This window comes from Sminthopsis crassicaudata, chromosome 1 (assembly GCF_048593235.1).
Source record: "Sminthopsis crassicaudata isolate SCR6 chromosome 1, ASM4859323v1, whole genome shotgun sequence".
In the NCBI taxonomy this organism is placed as follows: domain Eukaryota; kingdom Metazoa; phylum Chordata; class Mammalia; order Dasyuromorphia; family Dasyuridae; genus Sminthopsis; species Sminthopsis crassicaudata.
The window spans coordinates 628,106,836-628,126,460 of NC_133617.1; the positions used below are offsets into that span (position 1 = coordinate 628,106,836).

Consider the following 19,625-nt stretch of genomic DNA (forward strand, 5'->3'; position numbering starts at 1 on the left):
TGTTATCCCCTCAAAGTCAACATGCTTTATGTCTCAAGTGGAATGTAAATCCCTTGAGGGTACAGATTATTGAGTTTTTGTATCAAGTACCCTACTATAGTAAATACTTTAAAACTTTAAAAACTCATTAAATTAAATCAACCAACACAAATATTCAAGAGTAAGACTATCGCAGTTGGATAAATGATCAAAGAATACTGAACCCATTTTTCTCTTCCTTCATTTACCAGACATTAAGTTAATATTTTAAGTTAATTAAGTTAATATTTTTACTATGTGCTAGACACTGTGTTAAGTGCTGGAGATACATACTGTTCCTGACCTCAAGAAACTCACATTTTTATTAGGGGGACAATATACAAATATCTATAAATATATTGCATTTACTAAATTTACTCTAATACTGAATTTACTACAAAGTAAATAAAAGGTAATCTGGGAGGGAACAGACTAGCAATGTTGGGTGGGAGGAAATCTATGAAGTGTCCTTCAGAAAGTCAGGGAAGTCAACAGGCTGAGGCAAGAAAAGAGAAAATTTCAGGGATAAAAGAGAGTTGAAGATTTTATTTATCTGGAAGTAATAAATATCTATTGGAGCTTATGATGGAGGAAAAGCAGGACATTAGGAATATGCTTTAGAAAGATGAGGGATGGCTGGTAGTGGGGAAAGACTTGAAGCAGGGAGACCAACTAGGAGATTAATACAATTGTCTGCGTTTTTGATGACGAGATTCTGTACATAAGTGGTGGTTGTATGATTGGAGAAAAGAGTGTGTATATAAAAGTTGTTATGAAGATAGAAAATACAAAACTTAGAAACGGATTAGATATGTGAAGTGGGTACAAGTGAGAATGGTACTAGGATTTCCTTGACAATAGTGGGGAAGTTCAGAAGAATAAAGGGTTTGGGAGAAAGCTATTGAGTTATCTTTTGAGCATGTTGAATGTGAAAAGTTTTTGGTACCATCTAATTCAAGATGTGTAATAGGCAGTTGATAATGTGAGCTTGGAGGTCAGAATAAGAAAACAAGATTGACTGGAAATTATCTGTTTTTGGGTTCAAATTTGGCCTCAGACATTTACTAGTTGTGTGATCCTGGGTCAGTTATTTAAACTCTTTCATTTTCCACATCTGTATAATGGGAATAATAATAATATCATGCTTCTTAGGCAGATAATAATTATAAAGCATTTAGAACATTGCCTGGCACATAGTAAATGCTATATAAATGTTAGCTATTATTATTATAATTATTATTTGCATAGGGATCTGCTGAAGATGAGTAACCAAGTGAAATACAGTAAGAAAAGGAGAGGATTCTTAAGCCTATTCTTCCTCTTTCTCTCCCTATTTTTCTCAAAAGTAACTGTTATTATGTATACACATATTGTATTTAACTTATACTTTAACATATTTAACATGTATTGGTCAACCTGCTCTCTGGGGGGAGGGATGGGGGGAAGGAGGGGACAGTTGAAACAAAAGGTTTTGCAATTGGCAATGCTGGAAAATTACCTATACATAAAATTTTTGTAAAAATTAAATAAATTAATTAATTAATAATTAAAAAAAAAAGTAACTTATTCAGGTACCTTGTCTTAATTATGCCTTGGCATGATTTTTTATTTTCTCTTTTTTCTTAGCCCATCAAATTGAGTTGGTTCTGCTTCCATAACATATCCCACATTTCTCTGTTCTTGAAATTCTATTACTATTGCCTAATTGTCTTACTATGTCTAATCTTACTATTGTCACCACAGTACATGTCCTCACTGCTATCTTCATGAACTATTGTAATAGCCTCCTAAGTGGCCTGTCTCTAATTTCTTAATCCCTTCCTTCAATTATTATTTTATACTTTAGCCAGATTAATCTTCTATAGCACTTGACCATGTTCTTCTTTGGATCAAATGCTTTCACATTTTCCCTGTTGCTAACTGGATAAAGTCTAAACTCCTAATTAAAGGACTTTCAGGCTTCTCTTGTAACCATGTACTTTCTCTGCTTCACTCAAACCTGGTTATTTGCTATTTCTCATAAAAGTTTTGTGCTTTCCTCTCTCTGTGCCCTGGTAACCTATGCTTATAATGACTTGCTACTCTTCTCAACCTGTGGAAATCCTACCCATCTTTTGAGATTAAAATGCATCCACTTCCTTAGCGCCTTTTTGGATAGCTTATGTATATATGCTTATGCATAGGATTATATATACAGCAACAATTATTCTGCTTTTTTCATTTTGCCTCTATTCATAAAAATCTTCCATATTACCCAGAATTCCTCATTCATTTTTTTCTTGTTGCATAGTAATGCATCAGATCTAATACACATCACTTTGTTATATCATAGTTTTTTTCCAGCTGTTTTCTAATTGATGGACACCTGGGTTTTTTTTTTTTTTTTTTTTTTTTTTTTTTTGTTTGTTTTTTGCTACCCAAAGAGTGCTGCACTGCATTTTGGGATATATATTGGACCTTTTATATCTTTCAGGCAGTAACTGGAGTTTTTATTTTCAACTTATTCATCAACTCTAATGCATAATGAGATTATTAATTGCTTTGGGTACCCTTAGTTACAAGTGGCAAACTGGTTTATATAAGCCACACTTTCATGTTGCAGCTGTCAGGCTTTCCAGTCATTTATGCACAACCCAGTTCCTTGTTGACTGATTTATAGATTTACATTTTAGCGCTGGAAGAGATTTTAGAACGGGGATTTTGCTTTGTAATTTTCATGCACCCATGATCCACTTTTGTTCTGCAGTTACTCGTGGGCGTGTCAGCTCCACACCACGGCAGTGGAGAGCATCTCACTGAATCTTTGTTAGCGTCCCCTGTAGCACAAGGTCCTTTAGTCAGATGCTTCATAATAACTACCGCAGGCTGCTACTGCGGCTGCTGCTCATGAAGATTATGAAATTGCTGAGGCCCTGAGAAGTGACTGACTGCCAATCACACGGCCTGTTAGTGGCAGTCATCATTAAGTCTTCTGCATCCAGACTCCTACTTCCACTTACCAATTGCTCCAACTTTTTCCTGCGGCAATCTTTTCCTCGTCCTGCTATTTAAATATATTTTCCTTTACATTTAGTCAACTCGATAGTTTTCTGGAGCCGATTAAGGAAGTGGCCGTTGGGTGTCCAAAACGAAAGGGGAGACAATCCCTTTACAAAGATGGCAGGCTGCATCCGCCCTCTACCAAGATGGAAGATGGGAAGGCTGAACGCTTCTAGAGCACTCACATGACATTTATAGTCCCGCCCCTCCCCCGCCTTGCACTGGTTTCCCCCACCCGCCTTCGATCTTGATTCCGGATTGGTCCGGTTCCAGCACCTCCAGCCGGCCTGGTAGTGGGGTCGGCTACGGGCTCTCGCCACTTCCGGTGGGGAGGGGCGGTTGGGGTGGAAGGCTTAGTGAACGGCTTCAAGGGGGGGGGGGGGAGAGCGAGCGGGATGCGCTTCGGGACGGTACCGGCGCCGGAACTCCGGACAGCTCGGCGGCTGCTCCGGCGGCGTCTACCTTAGCCGGGCGGCGAGCTGAACGCCACGGCCACAAACCTCTCTTCCCAGCTCCGTGTCATCTGGGAGCTCCGCAGGGACCCCATTCGGGCCTGTCCTCCCCTCCCTCGGGGACTTGAACCTCCCCGGGCCGCTTCGCTCGTAGGCCCGCGGGCCACGGGGCCTCGGCCGGCCGCCACCACCACCTCGGGAAGGGAGGGCGCGTCTGCTGCCCGCAGCCAGTCGGTGCGGACCGGACCTCGGCGGGGAGTAGCGCGGCAGCCGGAGCCCTGCGCCGGGCAGGGCCGGGACCAACGCTAGGCCAGTCAGCGAGCGGCAGGGGCAGGATCGAGGGCCTCCTCTGGCCGGGGAGCCCACCCACCCATCGGGCCGCCGTCCTCGGCGCTTGCCAGGTCGGGGGCCACTCCGGCCCCCCGGATTGATGTTTTCTGGTGTCTTTTTAGTTTAACTTTGGGGGTGGGGGGCGTGTGGGTTCTGATGAATTTTCCTGGGGGCTCTAATGGTCTCCTGATGTGCCAGGATGTGGGATTGAGGAGGGCGTCCGTATTTTAGAGGGCCCGGGGTATGCTTTGAGGAGTTGTTGGTGGGGGAAATAGTATCTAATTTAATTTGGATGGGTGGGGGAATTCCCGAACCTGCTTTGGACCATGACATGAACTGTGAGAGCGGGACCCTGAAGCTCAAGAGTCAGATCACCTGAAAGGCCTCCTGGCCAACATGGTAAGTGTGTGCAGCATCAGTCCTCCGAATGGGGGTGGGGAGGGAGCCCTAGTGTGCTGAAACATCATTCTTCTGTGACACGAGGGGGGGAGGGGAGGGATGTGTGCAGAGCATGCCTGGTGACACACATGCGTGCAGGAGATATGCATCACGCAGAGCCTTTTCTCTGGGCTGGGAGGATGGGGATCTGGGCTTCGGTGTATGGCCGGGAAAGGGGCTCACTAATCTTGGGGCCATAGGCAGTGACGGAACTACTCCGTTTGGTCGTTAGCTTCTGCAGTCCTTAGCTGTGAGCTCTTCTTACTTGGAGGTAGGGTGTCTATCTGCCTTCCAGGAGATTACAGTCTATTTCAATAAATGCGTAAGCCCTTTTGAGTTGGACCGATGCTTAGTGCCGGATTCCTAGAAACTTGACACTGAATCTTGTACTCATTTCCATTTGGGGTTTTGTTGTAATTGAAGAGATTGGGAGGGCGACTACCTTTTGCATAAATATGTAAAGTGAAAGACTTGACATCTTGATACTGATCCGTACTAGGAGTCAGGGTTTGTTCTTAAAAAACCTTTGATCCAAAGGAGGAGCTTGCAGGGTGCTGAGGCTAATAAAGCAGGCTAAGCCTTCTAACTAATAGCTTTTTGCTTATGTCACTGACAATAAGGAGATTCCTGGGGATGGAGTGCCAAATGCTTTAGGATCCATGTCTGTTTCAGTCTCTGGCCAATGGCCTCTGCTTAGTGCCCTCCCTCCATCCCCATAGGTCCATTCTCTGGACCTATGAGGCAAGGTGATCCTTTCTGGTCAATTGGTGGATGTCTCTCTGATTCTTTCCCTCCCCATTTTTTTTTTTTTTTTCATAAAATGACAGGGCTTTGATATGTATTTCTTTCAAAGACCTTTCCTTTTTATTATTGAAACTAAGAACAGTTTTAAGCTTTTAAATATAAAGCTGTGGCAAGAATACTTGAACTTTTCTTTAATGCAGAGTATTTTATAGCTTAAAACTGCACTAAGACCTTTGGGGCACTCCACATTTTCTTCTAAAATTTTGTCTATCATAAGACTGTATAAGGTTGAAAATGATGATCTTGATCGGTTTTTTGTTTCACTTGTACTAGATTAGGGATCTTTTTTGAACTTCTCAACGCTTGATTTACAAACTTAGATGAAGAAAATATAATTGACTTGCATACTCAGCTACTTCATAGTCTTATTTTCTCTACCTCTCTACCTGTCTTCAAATCAATATTACTGCTATGTGGTTTTGGTAATATTATGCTACCGTAAAGGAATCAGTTAAACTGAAGTTTTGTGCAAAATGGATTGTATATTTAATGTGTTTTAATAGTACATAGTACATTATGAATGAAAAGTCCTATATTATCAAGAAATTTTTTTAATAGCTTCTTTTGACCCAATTACTGTTTATAGTCCTTTGTTATTAAGGCAAAACTACAGCTGAAATTACTTAATATTTTTCTTGTATGTTGGTTTGGATATTGCTACTCATAGTAGTTGATTTATTTTTTGTTGGTAACTTTGGTGAGTGATGCAGAAAAGAGTAAAACATATTCCATGGAACCATGAAACCAGATCATCAGTTCAATCGCCATATCTTACAGACAAGTTATCATAATCAACAGGTAAAATTATTTACTTACAATTGAATAGCTAAAGCAGTGGCCAACCTGGTCTGAACTGAAAACTGGTCTCAACTGAAATCCATTCACTTTGCTTTCCTAACACAGAAAGGTTAGAGGATGTTTTGAATGCTGAAAATTCAAATGGTAATAATATTAAAAAAAAGTTTTTGTGAGTACAACAGAACTGGAGATTATATACCATGTTTTTGCCAATGAGGTTTTGCATTTATATGTTGTGTTCTCTTCTTATGAAAAAGAGGAGCTGATTTATTTTGTCTTAACTCCTTCCCCTTCCCAAAGAAAAAAGCAACAAAAAACCCCCAATACATTAAGGTGAGTTTCATTACAATGTGGCTGCATCTTTATATTTACATTATTATACAATAATTGACTTACATGGTGATTCCTTTGGTATTCAGGCTTTTTGAATCAAAGATAAATTTATTTGCATTTATTATACTTTTAGATTTGAGTATTTTTCATATTTTTAAAAAATCAATAAATTATAGTCATTTCCAATTAAATTTTTATACCCTTTCTCAACCATTAAGTTCATTTTAGGTAAACTGAATGCTGCATGTTCCTTAGATAAGTTAGGACTTCAAGGTCTAAGGGCTTGACAGAGAAAAAGCATGATATAATCAGAAAGAAAATACCATAGTTTGTGACTGGAAGCTTGCTGTCTACAGGAGACCTTCCTAGTAGTTACTAGGCAGTATGATTTATACTACTGATTAAGGTACTTCCCTAAAGATCATTTGGAAGCCGCATCATGAAATCAGGAAAAACAATCTGTGCATCTATTATGATATCTTAAAGGAAAAACACTCAACTAGTCATTTATGCACATTAAATGAACAGCTTAGAACTCTACTAATGTATCAGAAGGGTGCCTTAATGAACTGTAGGAAAAAAAAAGAGCTTTGGAATAAATATCATTGTTTCTTTATCTGTGTCTGAAGAATGGGGTATCTTGTTCTAGTGATTTGATCTTCATTCTTTTCACAGAAATAACCCTACAGTAGGAAAGGTCAGTAATGATAAAGCTCACATTTCAATAGCACTTGAGTGTTTGTTGAATGTTTTTCTGTAACAATCCACTAAGTGTGAATGTTATCTATATGACTTGTTCCAGATTGCACAGCTAAGTGTTTTTGAATTGGGATTCAAACTCAGGTCTTTGTGAATCCAAGTCCAACATTCTTCATCATGTCATTATTTTTGTCTCTCATGTACAATATCTCAGCTTGATTGAAATTGAGATCCCTTAGGAATCTCCATCTCCAGTATTCTGCTTCTTTGATAAATAACTTTATGATTTAGTTTTCTGGGTGGATTTACTCTGTAGGAAGGAAATACAATTTATAAATGACCAGTCCTGGTTCTTAAGAGAGGTATATCATCACAAATGGAAAAAAAAAAAAAAGTGGATATTTTGGTTTAGAAATCAATATCTTGGGAAATTGGTGATTTTTTTTTTTTTTTAAATATTAACTTCTTATGGGTAGTTTGTTTATTTTTGTCTTTGTATCCCCCAGTCTGGCATTTTTATAAGGCATTGAATCAGTGTTATGAATTACTTTGTGTAAAACGGAGGGTCCGTTATCCTTATCATATATATCACTTTTCTTTTCTTTTCTTTTCTTTTCTTTTCTTTTCTTTTTTTTTTTTTTTGAGGCTGGGGTTAAGTGACTTGCCCAGGGTCACACAGCTAGGAAGTGTTAAGTGTCTGAATTCAGGGCTGGTGCTCTATCCACTGCGCCACCTAGCTGCCCCCTATCACTTGACTTTAAAAAAATTTTTTTTAAAAGATGTTTTATTGATGTTTTTTCCTTTCCTAATACTCTCCTCCCCTAATCTTTTCTTTTAGCAAAGGATATTGAACTCAAATATTAAGGCAGTGTTTGACAACCTATGCCATTTTGCACTTAAATCCATCATTTCTGTTCAGATGAGGGAGATATGCTTCCTCCTTAGTCCTCTGGAATCAGGATTGGTCATTACATTGATCTCTCTCTCTCTCTCTCTCTCTCTCTCTCTCTCTCTCTCTTAAATATCAGTACATGGTACAATAAAAATAATACTGGTGCTGGATTCAGAGGATCTGGGTTCAAATCCCAACTCTGTACTGACATGCTTTGTACTGACAGGCTTTGGGAAAATTAATTTGTGTCTGGGACTGTTTTCTTTTCTGTAGGAAGAGGATTTTAGACTTAGCTTCTGAATTTTCTGGAATAAGTGTTCTTTTCTGTCTGGGAGGCACTCTTTGCTTAGATTTCCAGCAACTGGGATTAAGATTAAGCACTTTGGGGGTCAGGGGATTGAGGTTAGAATGGCTAGAATCTCAATTCAGGAACTTCCTACATGTATGGCCTTGGAACGTTACCTAAGCTCTCTGGGCTTCTGTTTTTCCTCATCTCTAGGGAGTTGCACTAGATGACTTCTGAGGGCCATTTAAGTCTGAATCTCTGCTCTGATAGGACTTGAAGATAAGGCCACTGGGTTTTGGTTTTATAACCCTAGCTTCTAGCTGTGGTGCATTTGTTGCAACAGGTGTTTGTTGAATTGCAATTTGTGAGCAAAAAATCTGTAGTCTTTCCTTATTGGTTCATACTTAACCATTTCTTTGTTGTCTACTACATTTTTATATACTCTTGATATCAATGGATCGATGCTTTAACTTTTAAAATATGGTTGATCTGTACTTAAAAAAGCATAAAGTAAATGCTGTTAACAGTTTTAATTCTTTGGTAGCTCAGTGTACTGATTTCTCATCTCTTAAAAGGTCTGGACAAAAGTTATTGTAAAATATTTGTTAGTGTTTTTCATACTTAAAAATAATATAAATGTGCTGTTGGAATAAAAAGTTCTTTAATAAACTACTAGCCATACTTATTTACTCAAATTAGGAGATTTTGGTTGTAGTCCACCTGCCACCAATTAGTTGTATGACATTGAGGTTTTGTTTCTTCATATGTAAAAGGAAGGGTTTTAATTGCCTTGGTTTTAACGTCGATTCCAGTTTAAAAATCCTGTGGTCTTTAATTAGTATTTGAGGGATTGGGCTAAAAATTGAAGATTTTATTTTTGTGATTAAGGATAGTAGCCTTGAATATATGGCATAGTAGTAGCATTTACCACCCGTTTCTCCCCCTTACTTTATTCTGCTTAATGCAGACTCCTTTTACTACAACATTTCCCCATCCATAGCTGTCCTTTTCTTTTTCATTTAAACTTAACCTGAAGAAACTGAAAGTGAATAGCCCTACATTTTTCTTTTTATGAATCAGAAGAATTGACTATCAGTAGATTTATAAATACTCCTGTACTTATTTTTGTCTCTAAATGCTTAGAAACAAAATGTCTCTAGCTCTTTTAGAGATTTCTCATAATCATTTGCTTTTGTTTTAGAATACTGAAAATTCCAGATTGGAAATAGTATCTTTTTAGATTTTTATTTGGCAAGTACTACATGTGCTACTTCAGTGCTTTGTCATCCATCAGAGGTTAAGATAAAGAGGCAGCCAGTCAACTCTGTTGGGGTTTAACACCAGTTATAGTTTTTATGCTGAAAGTTGAATAATTTACCAAGATTTCTTTTTAGTCCTTTCTTCTTCATCTCTATTGCCACTTCTTTCCTCAGGCACTAGCAAGCTCTTTGCCAGGGCTGTTAAATTCTTAAATGCTTTTTTTTTTTTTTTTTTTTAAAGCATAGCTGCTCTTAGCCTATTTGCAAAATTGTTTGATTTGATAATAATAATTCCCCTTTGTAACTTTATCCCTTATCAGATGCTCATCAATCTTTACCTTGTGCTTTTTATAGGCCTTCCCCAGGCTGACTTGGTCCACTTCTTTGATTTCCTCTTTTTTTCCCAGATTTATTTACCTTTGTCTATTCATCTCACTTTCATCTTTTGACTTTCTTTAGCAAATTGTTTTATGCCAAACATACCATACTCATTTCTTCCATGATATCTCCCCGGATTGGTCAGAAAAGAACTGACTACTTTGAGAATTTCTGGCTAATTCTTCTGGCCTCTGATTATGTAGTTAATATTTTTTTTTATCTTTAAAATACATTGTCAGGGGCAGCTAGGTGGCGCAGTGGATAGAGCACCAGCCCTGAATTCAGGAGTACCTGAGTTCAAATCTGGTCTCAGACACTTAACACTTCCTAGCTGTGTGACCCTGGACAAGTCACTTAACCCCAGCCTCAGAAAAGAAAAAAAATAAAATAAAATACATTGTCATAATTATGTAAAGACTGTTCATTGATTTGCATTATATTTTTAAAATCAAATAAGTTAGTACAGGGATTCTTAAACTTTTTCTCTTGTGACCTCTGTTTGCCTCCAAAATTTTTACACAATCCTGGATATATAGATATATAAAGTAGATGTATAAATCCTGGGTGTATAGGTATATGAAATAGATATACTGATAATAAATCATTATTTTGTGACTTCCACATTCAGTTATAAGACCCCATTATGGGGTTATGACTCACAGTTTAAGAAATTTTGAGTTAGCTTATCTATGGCACTTTGCAAACTTGAATGTGAAATGTGCCAGCTGTTATTGTTACTCTTGTTGACTATGTGTGGCTCCATATCTGTCTCTGAGTTAGAGTATAATTTCCTGATGTTTGGGTACCAGCTTGTTGGTTTTTTCACCTTTTTTTTCCCCCACTTGGCATAACATGCAGTATATGTGTTTAATGTAGTTTAAAAGAATTTATTAGAATATGTTAGAGCATTTACTGGAAAGGATGAATTACTAAGTAAATTAGATTTTGTCTTGTCTATTTTAGGACTTCCCTCTAAGGAGGAGAAAAAAATGAAGGCTATTTATTAAAAGCCAGATTAAGTGGGGGCAGGTATACATATACAATTTTTGTGTCTCTGTTATGTTACATTGGCATGATGCTTTTACTTGATTTTGATTTTATGTGAAGAGCTAGTTTTCACTTATTTTTCTTTTAGCTAACCTAGACAGCTGCCTAGGATTTTTATAAGTTCTGCTTAAGTGGCAGACTCCTTTTACTAAAATATTTTCCCATCGGTAATTGTCTGTAGCTGTGTTTCTTTTGCACTGAACTTATCCTGAAGAGACTGAAAAGTGAATGTCTTTTAGAGAATAGTTCTCTGTTACACATAAAGCTTTTGGCATATAAATCCTTCCTCCTTTTGTAGAGGTACGGGTTGTTGTGTGTCCTTCTTACAATGAACCTTGGTATCCAGGATGTAGTGACATGCAGGTGAATTGGATTTAAGTTTGGATGAACTGTGAAGTCACCAGCCTCACTTTCTCTTGGAACCATCTGGGTCCAGTGACAAGTTATAGATCAGTATGAATGGAGATGGCACCGGATGCAATGAGAGACCTTGACCTTTTTAAGCTAAGGTTTTTAACAGTTCTCAGTTTGACTGAGGCAACTCCATTAAGGCTAGGTAAGAATTGAGGCAAAGAATGGCCTCTTACACTTAGTCAAAAAAAAAAACAAAAACAAAACAAAAACAAACAAACAAAAAACTAGTCTGGGAGAGATTTCTGGCCAAAGTTGAAATCATTTCTATTTATGTTCACTCTGAGTCAATCTGTATCCAAACAGTGACCAGTTGGGGCTTGGCCTAAGATCTAATGATTGTCAATTTATGAGAGTCTGAGTGATTTCGGTTTAGGGTGTGGTCCTTAAGAAAGAAATTTAGCCCTTAAACTATCAATCTAACAATCTAGAATTCCCCAGCTCTGCTATTTAAGCAGCACTGATAGGTAAGAAACGGAGTTGGGCTCTAGATACACAAAACAAAAAAGAAACTTGGCCTGCACTGAAGCAGCTTCCATTCTACTGGACCTAGCAGAAACCATAGGATTTAAGTTATCCAGTAGCCATACTTACAACATATCCCAGAGTTTTTCAGACACCTTGCCTTTTGGTTGTTTGGGACCTGCCAGTGTTTAACCCTGGAACTGCCCCCTCCATCTGCCTGCCCTCCTTCTCTTCTATGTTAAAGCTTCTTAAATTGTGGTCATGTAACTGAATGTGGGGATGGTGGAATTATGATTTATTATCAGTAAATATTTGATTTGTATACCTGTTTTATATAATTATATAAGTGGGGTTCCATAAAAATTTCTCAAACGAAAAGGGATCAGGAGGGGAAAAGAAACCTTGTTCCATACCACCTCTGGTCCTCAAACCCTTAGGGCTCTTCAGCAGAGAGCCCCATTAGATCGGAGGACTGCCTCACTTATCCCCTACACCATGCTCAAAAGCCCTTCCATCTTGGCCCATCCTACCAGGAAGAGGTGGCCAAGTTCCTTGCTAATACCAATATTTCTTAAGCCTCAAGCCCATGTCCTCTTCAGTCATTTTTTTGGTCTCTGTACTCTACTCTTTCCCTATCTAGACTACTTTTACACTAACAAATACTGTCCAATAAACACTTCTGTGAACAAAAATTTCATCTAGCACCATCCTTTCCCAATGTCTTCCTTTTTCTCTTTCCCTTCATTGTCATTATTTTATTGAAATAAAAATCTTCATTGGCTTTCTGGTGACTCTAGGTTCTGGCATTTAAAAACCTTCACAATTGATTTTCAACCTATCCAGCCACATCACACACACAGTTAATTGAATCCAAAAGGATCAAGAATGTTCCCTGAAATCAAGATTCCATCTTTTGCTTCCATGCCTTAGCATGGGCATCTGCCATATTTAGAGCCATTCTTTCCATTTCTCAGAATCTTCAACTTCCTTTAAGGATCAGCTTAAGAGCCAAGACCACCTTTGTGATTCTCCTCTTCTAAACCCTTTCTATCCCTGCCCCATGAGCTTTTCCCCCTCTTTCTCAGATTATTTTGTTAACATTTTATTCCTCTTAGAGAATATGAATTTCTTAAATATAACAGATGATTTTGTATTATTTCTTTATCTAATATAGTAAATGTAAACAAGAACATGATAATTCTATTATATGCTTATTTTTTTTATCCTGATTTTCAAATCTCCACATTTCAAATATTTCAGGGATTTTAGGCCCAAACTCTTAATTCCAGCCTTCTCTGGCGTGACTCTCCTATATATGTAACTTGACTCCTCGTTGAATTGATTGTTTAATCTGGGGATTGGACAAGATAACCTTATCTGAACCAGTCCCAAGATTTGCTATTTTTGTAACTTTGCTTTCCCTCTGTCTTTCTTGGATCATTTGAAATTGTGCCATTAAAAGCCTCAAAAATGGGGTAGGAAAGCCACTAAGAGGTAAGGGAGCATGAAGGTGGAATATGACATTCTGCTGAACATGATTAATCCAGTGGTTACTTTTGCCAAACTGTTTTTTTTCCCTCTTCATTTTATGTTCTTTTGTTATAAGGGATACTTATTTGGATGGGAGATAGGAAAAGTTATATGGGAAAAAGAAATTGATATGAAAACAAGAGATAAGATTTAAAAGAGGCTTTGTGAAACCTCTTAGGTGAATCTTGGAAATTTTCCTAACCATTAAGTTTAGAAATTTATCCTCTTTGCTCATATATTACAAAGCCAAGGATGTTTAAAATGATTGTGAAGTTATACTTATTATTTTGAAATAAAAAAAATCTGAAGACTTGGACTAATTTAGGATCACCTAGGTTATTTAAATTAACCCTACAAAAATGAAATCTTGTTTAGGGATATTTTTTGTTTTAGTAGCAGCAGCAGTATTGATTGTAGTCTTCATCTAGTACTTGTAGTTTGGTTTCTGAAGAATTAAAGCTGAGGGCCACTTAAAGGCACTGGGAAAGTACATGGTGGTCCTTAAGCTTTTTAAAACTGTTTTTATGCATAAAATAATACTATCTTGAGTGCTAGTTCCTCAGTGGATTTGGAGAGGACAAAACAACTTGATCAAGTCTCTATTGTGTATAAAAAAGAGGGTCTTGGTAATAATCTATTAATATGAATTTGCTTCAATCAGCATACTTTTGTGAACCTTTTTTTCTGATAAACGTCTGTAGAATTTTTTTTTTTATATTTAATGTAATAAATAATCTAGCAGGGAATGTAGACATATCAGAGACTTATAAGAAATATTGAGGACAAAGCTTTGGAATCCTTGGTTATTTTAAATTATGACTCGTTTAATTTCTGTTTCTAAATAATTTTACTTTAGTTCTATTACTTCCTTATTTTGGTATGTAAAGCTGAAGATATGGACAAGTTTCTTCGTTTATATTTCTCAATTATGTTTTAATTGATTTATGACTAGTTAGTATGATATTCTTTGTTAACTAACTTGGTAGTATTTCTCTACTATGGCATTTATATGTTTTTAGGAGCTTGTGGTTATATTATCAGGTTTGTTTGGGTGTTTCCTTCTCTCTTATTTCTTAAATGTATTCCTTTGGGAGGGTATATTTCTCCTACATACCACATCTTCCAGTGAACCACCTTCTAACTCAACTTTTCTTCGTTTTCCGATGTATTCCCATTTGGGGAAGGAGTTTAGGGGACAGGGACATTATTTTTTCCCAGTTTTTAGAGATTTGGATATTAACATGATGAGTATATTGCTATTCCTGAGAGAGGTCACATTCATACCAGTAAGGTTCTTCTTGCCCTTCTGCAGCTTCTGAAGGGAACATAGAAAAAGGCACTGATGGATATATTGGGAATGTAAGTGAAACTATATTGGGCTGTATATTAAAGAAGGCAAGACCTTGGATTTTTTTTGGTTGTTAGGTATGGTAATAAGATTGGAGTATAAAGGCTTGTGAATATGATTTTAGAACATTGTATACTTTTAAAAACAAATCAATAAGGTGTTGTATAATATGATGAAAACTCATTGCTCAGAATTTCTTGGAAATAAATTTTGGCTGTAGAGCTGCTACTAATTTTTTAAAAAATTAAAATCATAATAGCTTTTTAAAAAAATATTTCCCTTTCTCTTACCAAAAATAAGGAAATAACTTTTGAGATTTACTTTTTTTTCTCTTGAATTTGTTTAAATCAGATCTTGAATCTTTTTAAATCAGAGTATCTTTATTCTTTTTTGGATTAGAATTGTAGATTGGGAAATTCCTATGGCCATTTCCCTTTACCTAATCCCTTTGTTTATTCAAATCTAAGATTTTTTTTTTTTTTTTTTTTTTTTTTGCTTTTGACTGGTTTTTAGAATTCCTTCCCATTCAAGTGCTCTGATTATTGTTAATTTTTTATGATCTGCCATCTCTTGTTAGCACAGAGATTGATTGTATAGTAGCCTGAGTCTGTAGTGTGTGTGTGTGTATGTGTGTATGAACTTATTACTCAGTTGGAGCTACTGATATTGACATCTTGTATCCAGTTGTTTAGGGGAAATATATTATTTTGCTGTTGAATGTGACCTAAAGAGAACTGAAGAACAGAAGGGAACTAAAGATGTATTTTGTTATTTTTTTCTCAAATTTCATGTTAGGCATCTGAAGAAGCCTCCCTCCGGGCATTGGAAAGTTTAATGACAGAATTTTTCCATGATTGCACAACTAATGAACGAAAACGTGAAATAGGTAAGATTATTACATGAATTTAATGTGATTATAAGCATCCATTTTGTGAGAAAGGCCTAGTCAGATAGGCACCAACAGCTGATCCCATCTATTCTCTAGAACACCACTGTTTTGTTTTAGCTTTCCTACTGTTCTCCAATGTCGCAGTACACACTGTTCTTTTCTCTGGTCTGTGGAAAAATCCCTGTTCTTTTTTGTTTCAGCCAAGACGATGTTACAGTTTTAAAAAAGAAAAAAGATTGGGATAAAATGAAATAATCATGGGGCACAAGTTCTTTTTCCTTTTCCCTTTGCTAAAATCTAACATTTATGGTAAAGATGCTCAGACTTCCAGCCTGAGATAGATTTTGATTAGTCTTTCTCCATGTGGGAGATTCCTTGGCCCTTTTTAGAACATGTTACTTCTGCTTATATCTAGGTTCTCTTGTGGAGCTAGAGCATAAAACATTTTTATGCTTGTCTACATTTTATGTAGTCAAATATTTGCACTTCTGTGATACTAGCTCTTGAAGGTATTGAATCTTCACTGTTGCTTATATACCTTGACTTATAGCAGAAATTTATTCTGTGGAGAGGAGAATTTTCTGACATTTAAAATGTGCGTTTATGAAAAAAAAAATACTTCCAGTAAACATTAAAATCCCTATTATACACCAAGCACTGTGATAAACACTGGTGATACGGAGGCAAAATTGTTATGGTTCCTGCCCTTTTGAGGGAGATAATGTGCATTATATCCTTATAAAAGGATATAAAAAATAAAAATAAAACAACTTAGGAGGAGGGCAATAGGAGTTGAGGAGGGGAAAGTAATCAGATTTCAAATAGAGGGTAGTGCTTGAACTTAGTCTTGAAGGAAACAAATTGCTGAAAAACCTTGCAGTTGAGAGACAACTTATCACTTATGAGGAACTGCAAGAAAGCCAGTTTGACTGGTGTGCAAGAAGTGCAGGAATGTTTAACAAGGCAGGAAAAATAGCTTGAAGCCAGATTGTGAAGGGGGTTTAAATGATGAACAGAGGAGATTGGAGAGGAGACAAAGTATGTTTGTTGCAGTACTTCTTATGAAAGGTGGGACGGAGAGTGTGTGTGAGAAGGGGTCTGAATGAATATGGTGGTGGCTTTGTGAGCAGAGAGATGGTTGGGAGAGATGTGAAGATAAGACTTGTTGAGAATTGGCAATTGATTTTAGGCCCTTTTTATAAAGGGACATATGTAATGCCACACATTTCCCCTCTTTGTGGCATAATAGCTGTTAAATTCCTATATTCTGAGCTCTTGAACTTATGTTGACTTGAATAATGCTGTTGTCTTTTGCTTTCTTTTTATTATTGCTTAATCATATTTAATTTCCTTATTTGTGACTTTAGAAATAGACTCTTAACATATCCATGCTTTAGTATAATTCTGAAGAAGCTAAGAAAGTGAATGTTGTGAATGTCTGATTAAGTGCTCACAGGGAAGGGATGGGTTTTCTAAATAAACCCAAGTTATAAAAATAGATAGGGGTATTAACACAATATTTTTTATTTCCATTCTTTATAGCTACCACTTGTTGACTTTGAGCTGGAGAACTCCTTACTTTTCCTTTGATTAGAATCAAAGTTATTTTAGCTCCAAAATAGATTTTAGAAAGTCACAATTTAAGTGAATACTCATTTTATAGAAGAGGGAATAGAGGCTTAGGGAAAAATTGAGATTACTCAGTTATATAGCTAGCTAGTGACAGAGAACTTCTGATTTTTAGTCTAGTATACTGTCATATTTCTAAAGCAGGTATTTTTAACCTGTGGTCTATGACTGTATTTTAGGGATTCTTTGATACTGTAGGAGAAGTATTTCCTTCAGTTAGGAATGTAGGCAGCAAAACATTCTCAGAGGGGTCAATACACTTATTCATGACACACACAAAAAGTTAACTAATACTCTAAAGTTTATGGAAATAGTCTTATAAATTTAGGCTGTCTTCTTTTGACATTCTCTTTAGTCTGTCCTTTTCTCCCCAAGTAAAGCCTAGTGTAAGCTTTCATTAGTACTTTATAGAAAGATCTCAGTGGTTCCTTATTAAATTTATATTGAATAAAATCTTGATATTCAAGGCTTTCCATAGATTGTGTCCTCTTGTATTCCTTCCAATGTGTATTACACTCTAGCCATATGCTAGGCCTCTTAGATTCATCTAGTATATTTTCCTATCTTTAAAAAAATTTTTTTTTCTTCTGAGGCTGGGGTTAAGTGACTTGCCCAGGGTCACACAGCTAGGAAGTGTTAAGTGTCTGAGACCAGATTTGAACTCGGGTCCTCCTGACTTCAGGGCTGGTGCTCTATCCACTGTGCCACCTAGCTGCCCCTAAAAAAAAAAATTTTAAACTAAATTTAAATTTTAGCAGTTAACTAAAATCTACTCTTTATTTCTCCCACCCTACCCCTGTTGAAAAAGAAAGAAAAACAAAGCCCTTGTACCAAATCAGCAAACTAATTTCCACATTGTTCAAAAAAATTATCTTGTCTGGTCCATTACTTGTCAGGATGTAGGTAATGTATTTTATCATGAGTCCTCTGGAATTGCCACAATATCCTTGTGCATTCCATTGCATATTCCTATTCACATGTAGTTTTGTTTTTTGAAATTCTGCGCATCAATTTTTTTTAAACCTAGTTTAAATGTCATGTTCTTCTTAAAACTTCTTTATTTCCTTAATAAAGGAAATAAACTCCTTAAATGTTATTTCTTTTCTCTTATATTTACCTTCTTACATGATCAACACATTAAAGCTCTTTAATTTTTATCAGGTGTCACTTAGATAAGCTAGAGAGCTATACTGAACCCCTTATAGATTAAGGATCATAGAGCTGATGTCAGAGCATAGATATTTAGAATCATCACAGATATGGTCAGAGACTGATCTTTCCAGTTCCAAGCCTAAGTAAGTGGCATGGTGGATAGAATACTGGATTTGGAATCAGGAAGAGCCAGTTCAAAAGTAACTTAATAGTTATGTAACCCAGGGTTTTTTGTAGTAATCTTTTGATTTTGTTCTAATATTTCTTGATGTCTTAAGTCATTGATTTTGTTTCATATGTTCTAGGTTTTGGGAAGTCTGTTTCTTGGGTCAGATTTGACCCAACAATCTGAACGTTTTTCCTTCCAAAATTTTTTTTTTTCAGAGCTTTTATTTTAATTTCTTGCTTTATTTCTTTTAGGTATAGTCTTTGTGCTTTTTTTAAAAATTCTTTTTTCTCTACTTGGAGTTATTCTAGAGTTTGATTTGCAGTAGTTTTTGATACCAGTTGATAACTCTTACAAATGTACCCATCTCTTCAGCTTTATCTACTAAGTTGGAGCTTTGGACTAAAGTTGCTCCTCCCCTTGCTAGTATCTGGTGATTAGCAGTGATTGGCTTCACCCTGAGGCCTATGTTAGTTTGCTGCCAATTGGCCTTCCTGAGTCTTTTGAAGTTCAGAGTACTGGCTTTTCAGGGCCTTCTCTGGGATCTCTAGGACTGAGTGTTTTGGGAACTAGGAGACTTGGTCTGACCACTGTGGCACCACTGCAGGTCTTCTGGGCTTTCAAAGACCCTCCACACTGGGGCTTTCTAAGCACTGCAGGCCTCTCTCAGGAGGCTCCTCCACTTTTAATGCTTCTGAATAGTAGGCTACAGGTGTCTCACTTTTGCTGGCCCTTGCTGTGCCTTGGAGGGTTGGGGAATGGTGGCTTTCCTTTTGAGATTGGAGTTCCTGCTGATTTTTTTGTTCGGTACTGGAGTGGAAATGCTTCTTGTATTTAAAAAGCAAACGCACAAACAAACTTATTTTGATTTCCAAACTTTCTTCTCTCACCCATTGAGGCAAGCAATATGATGCTTATTAAACATGGATCTGTGTGAACCTAAGAGTTTTATTACATTTGGTGTGGGGAAGTGGGCTACTGCTTTTTCATTTATCCATTTTGTCAGGAAATCCAGGGGCAGGATTTCAATTTGAATCTGTCCTGACTCAAAATCTAGTGCTATTTTTCATTCTATCATGCTATGTGCTTTTTTAGTAAATTTATATTTTAGGATGTTTTTGTATATTTCCTGTCTCCTTACTGTATTATAAACCCATTCATTCCTTTAGCAGCCAGCATTGAAAAAGCAAGTAGTATGTGCAAAGCATTTTACTTGGTACTAGGGAAATATAAGAATAAATAAGATTCCTGTCCTTGCAGAA

At 36.8% G+C, this 19,625-nt stretch overlaps 1 protein-coding gene across 2 annotated transcripts in view; it reads left to right on the forward strand.

The window, feature by feature from the left end:
- Window positions 1-3,275: 3,275 nt before the first annotated feature.
- XPO6 (exportin 6) overlaps window positions 3,276-19,625 on the forward strand; it is a 112,383-nt gene continuing 96,033 nt past the window's right edge. For both annotated transcript variants that reach the window (XM_074282769.1, XM_074282770.1), the window contains exons 1-2: window positions 3,276-4,238; window positions 15,323-15,413. In XM_074282769.1, the coding sequence (XP_074138870.1) occupies window positions 4,236-4,238; window positions 15,323-15,413 (94 nt within the window). In that variant the 5' untranslated portion in view covers window positions 3,276-4,235. The remainder of the gene's footprint in view (window positions 4,239-15,322; window positions 15,414-19,625) is intronic.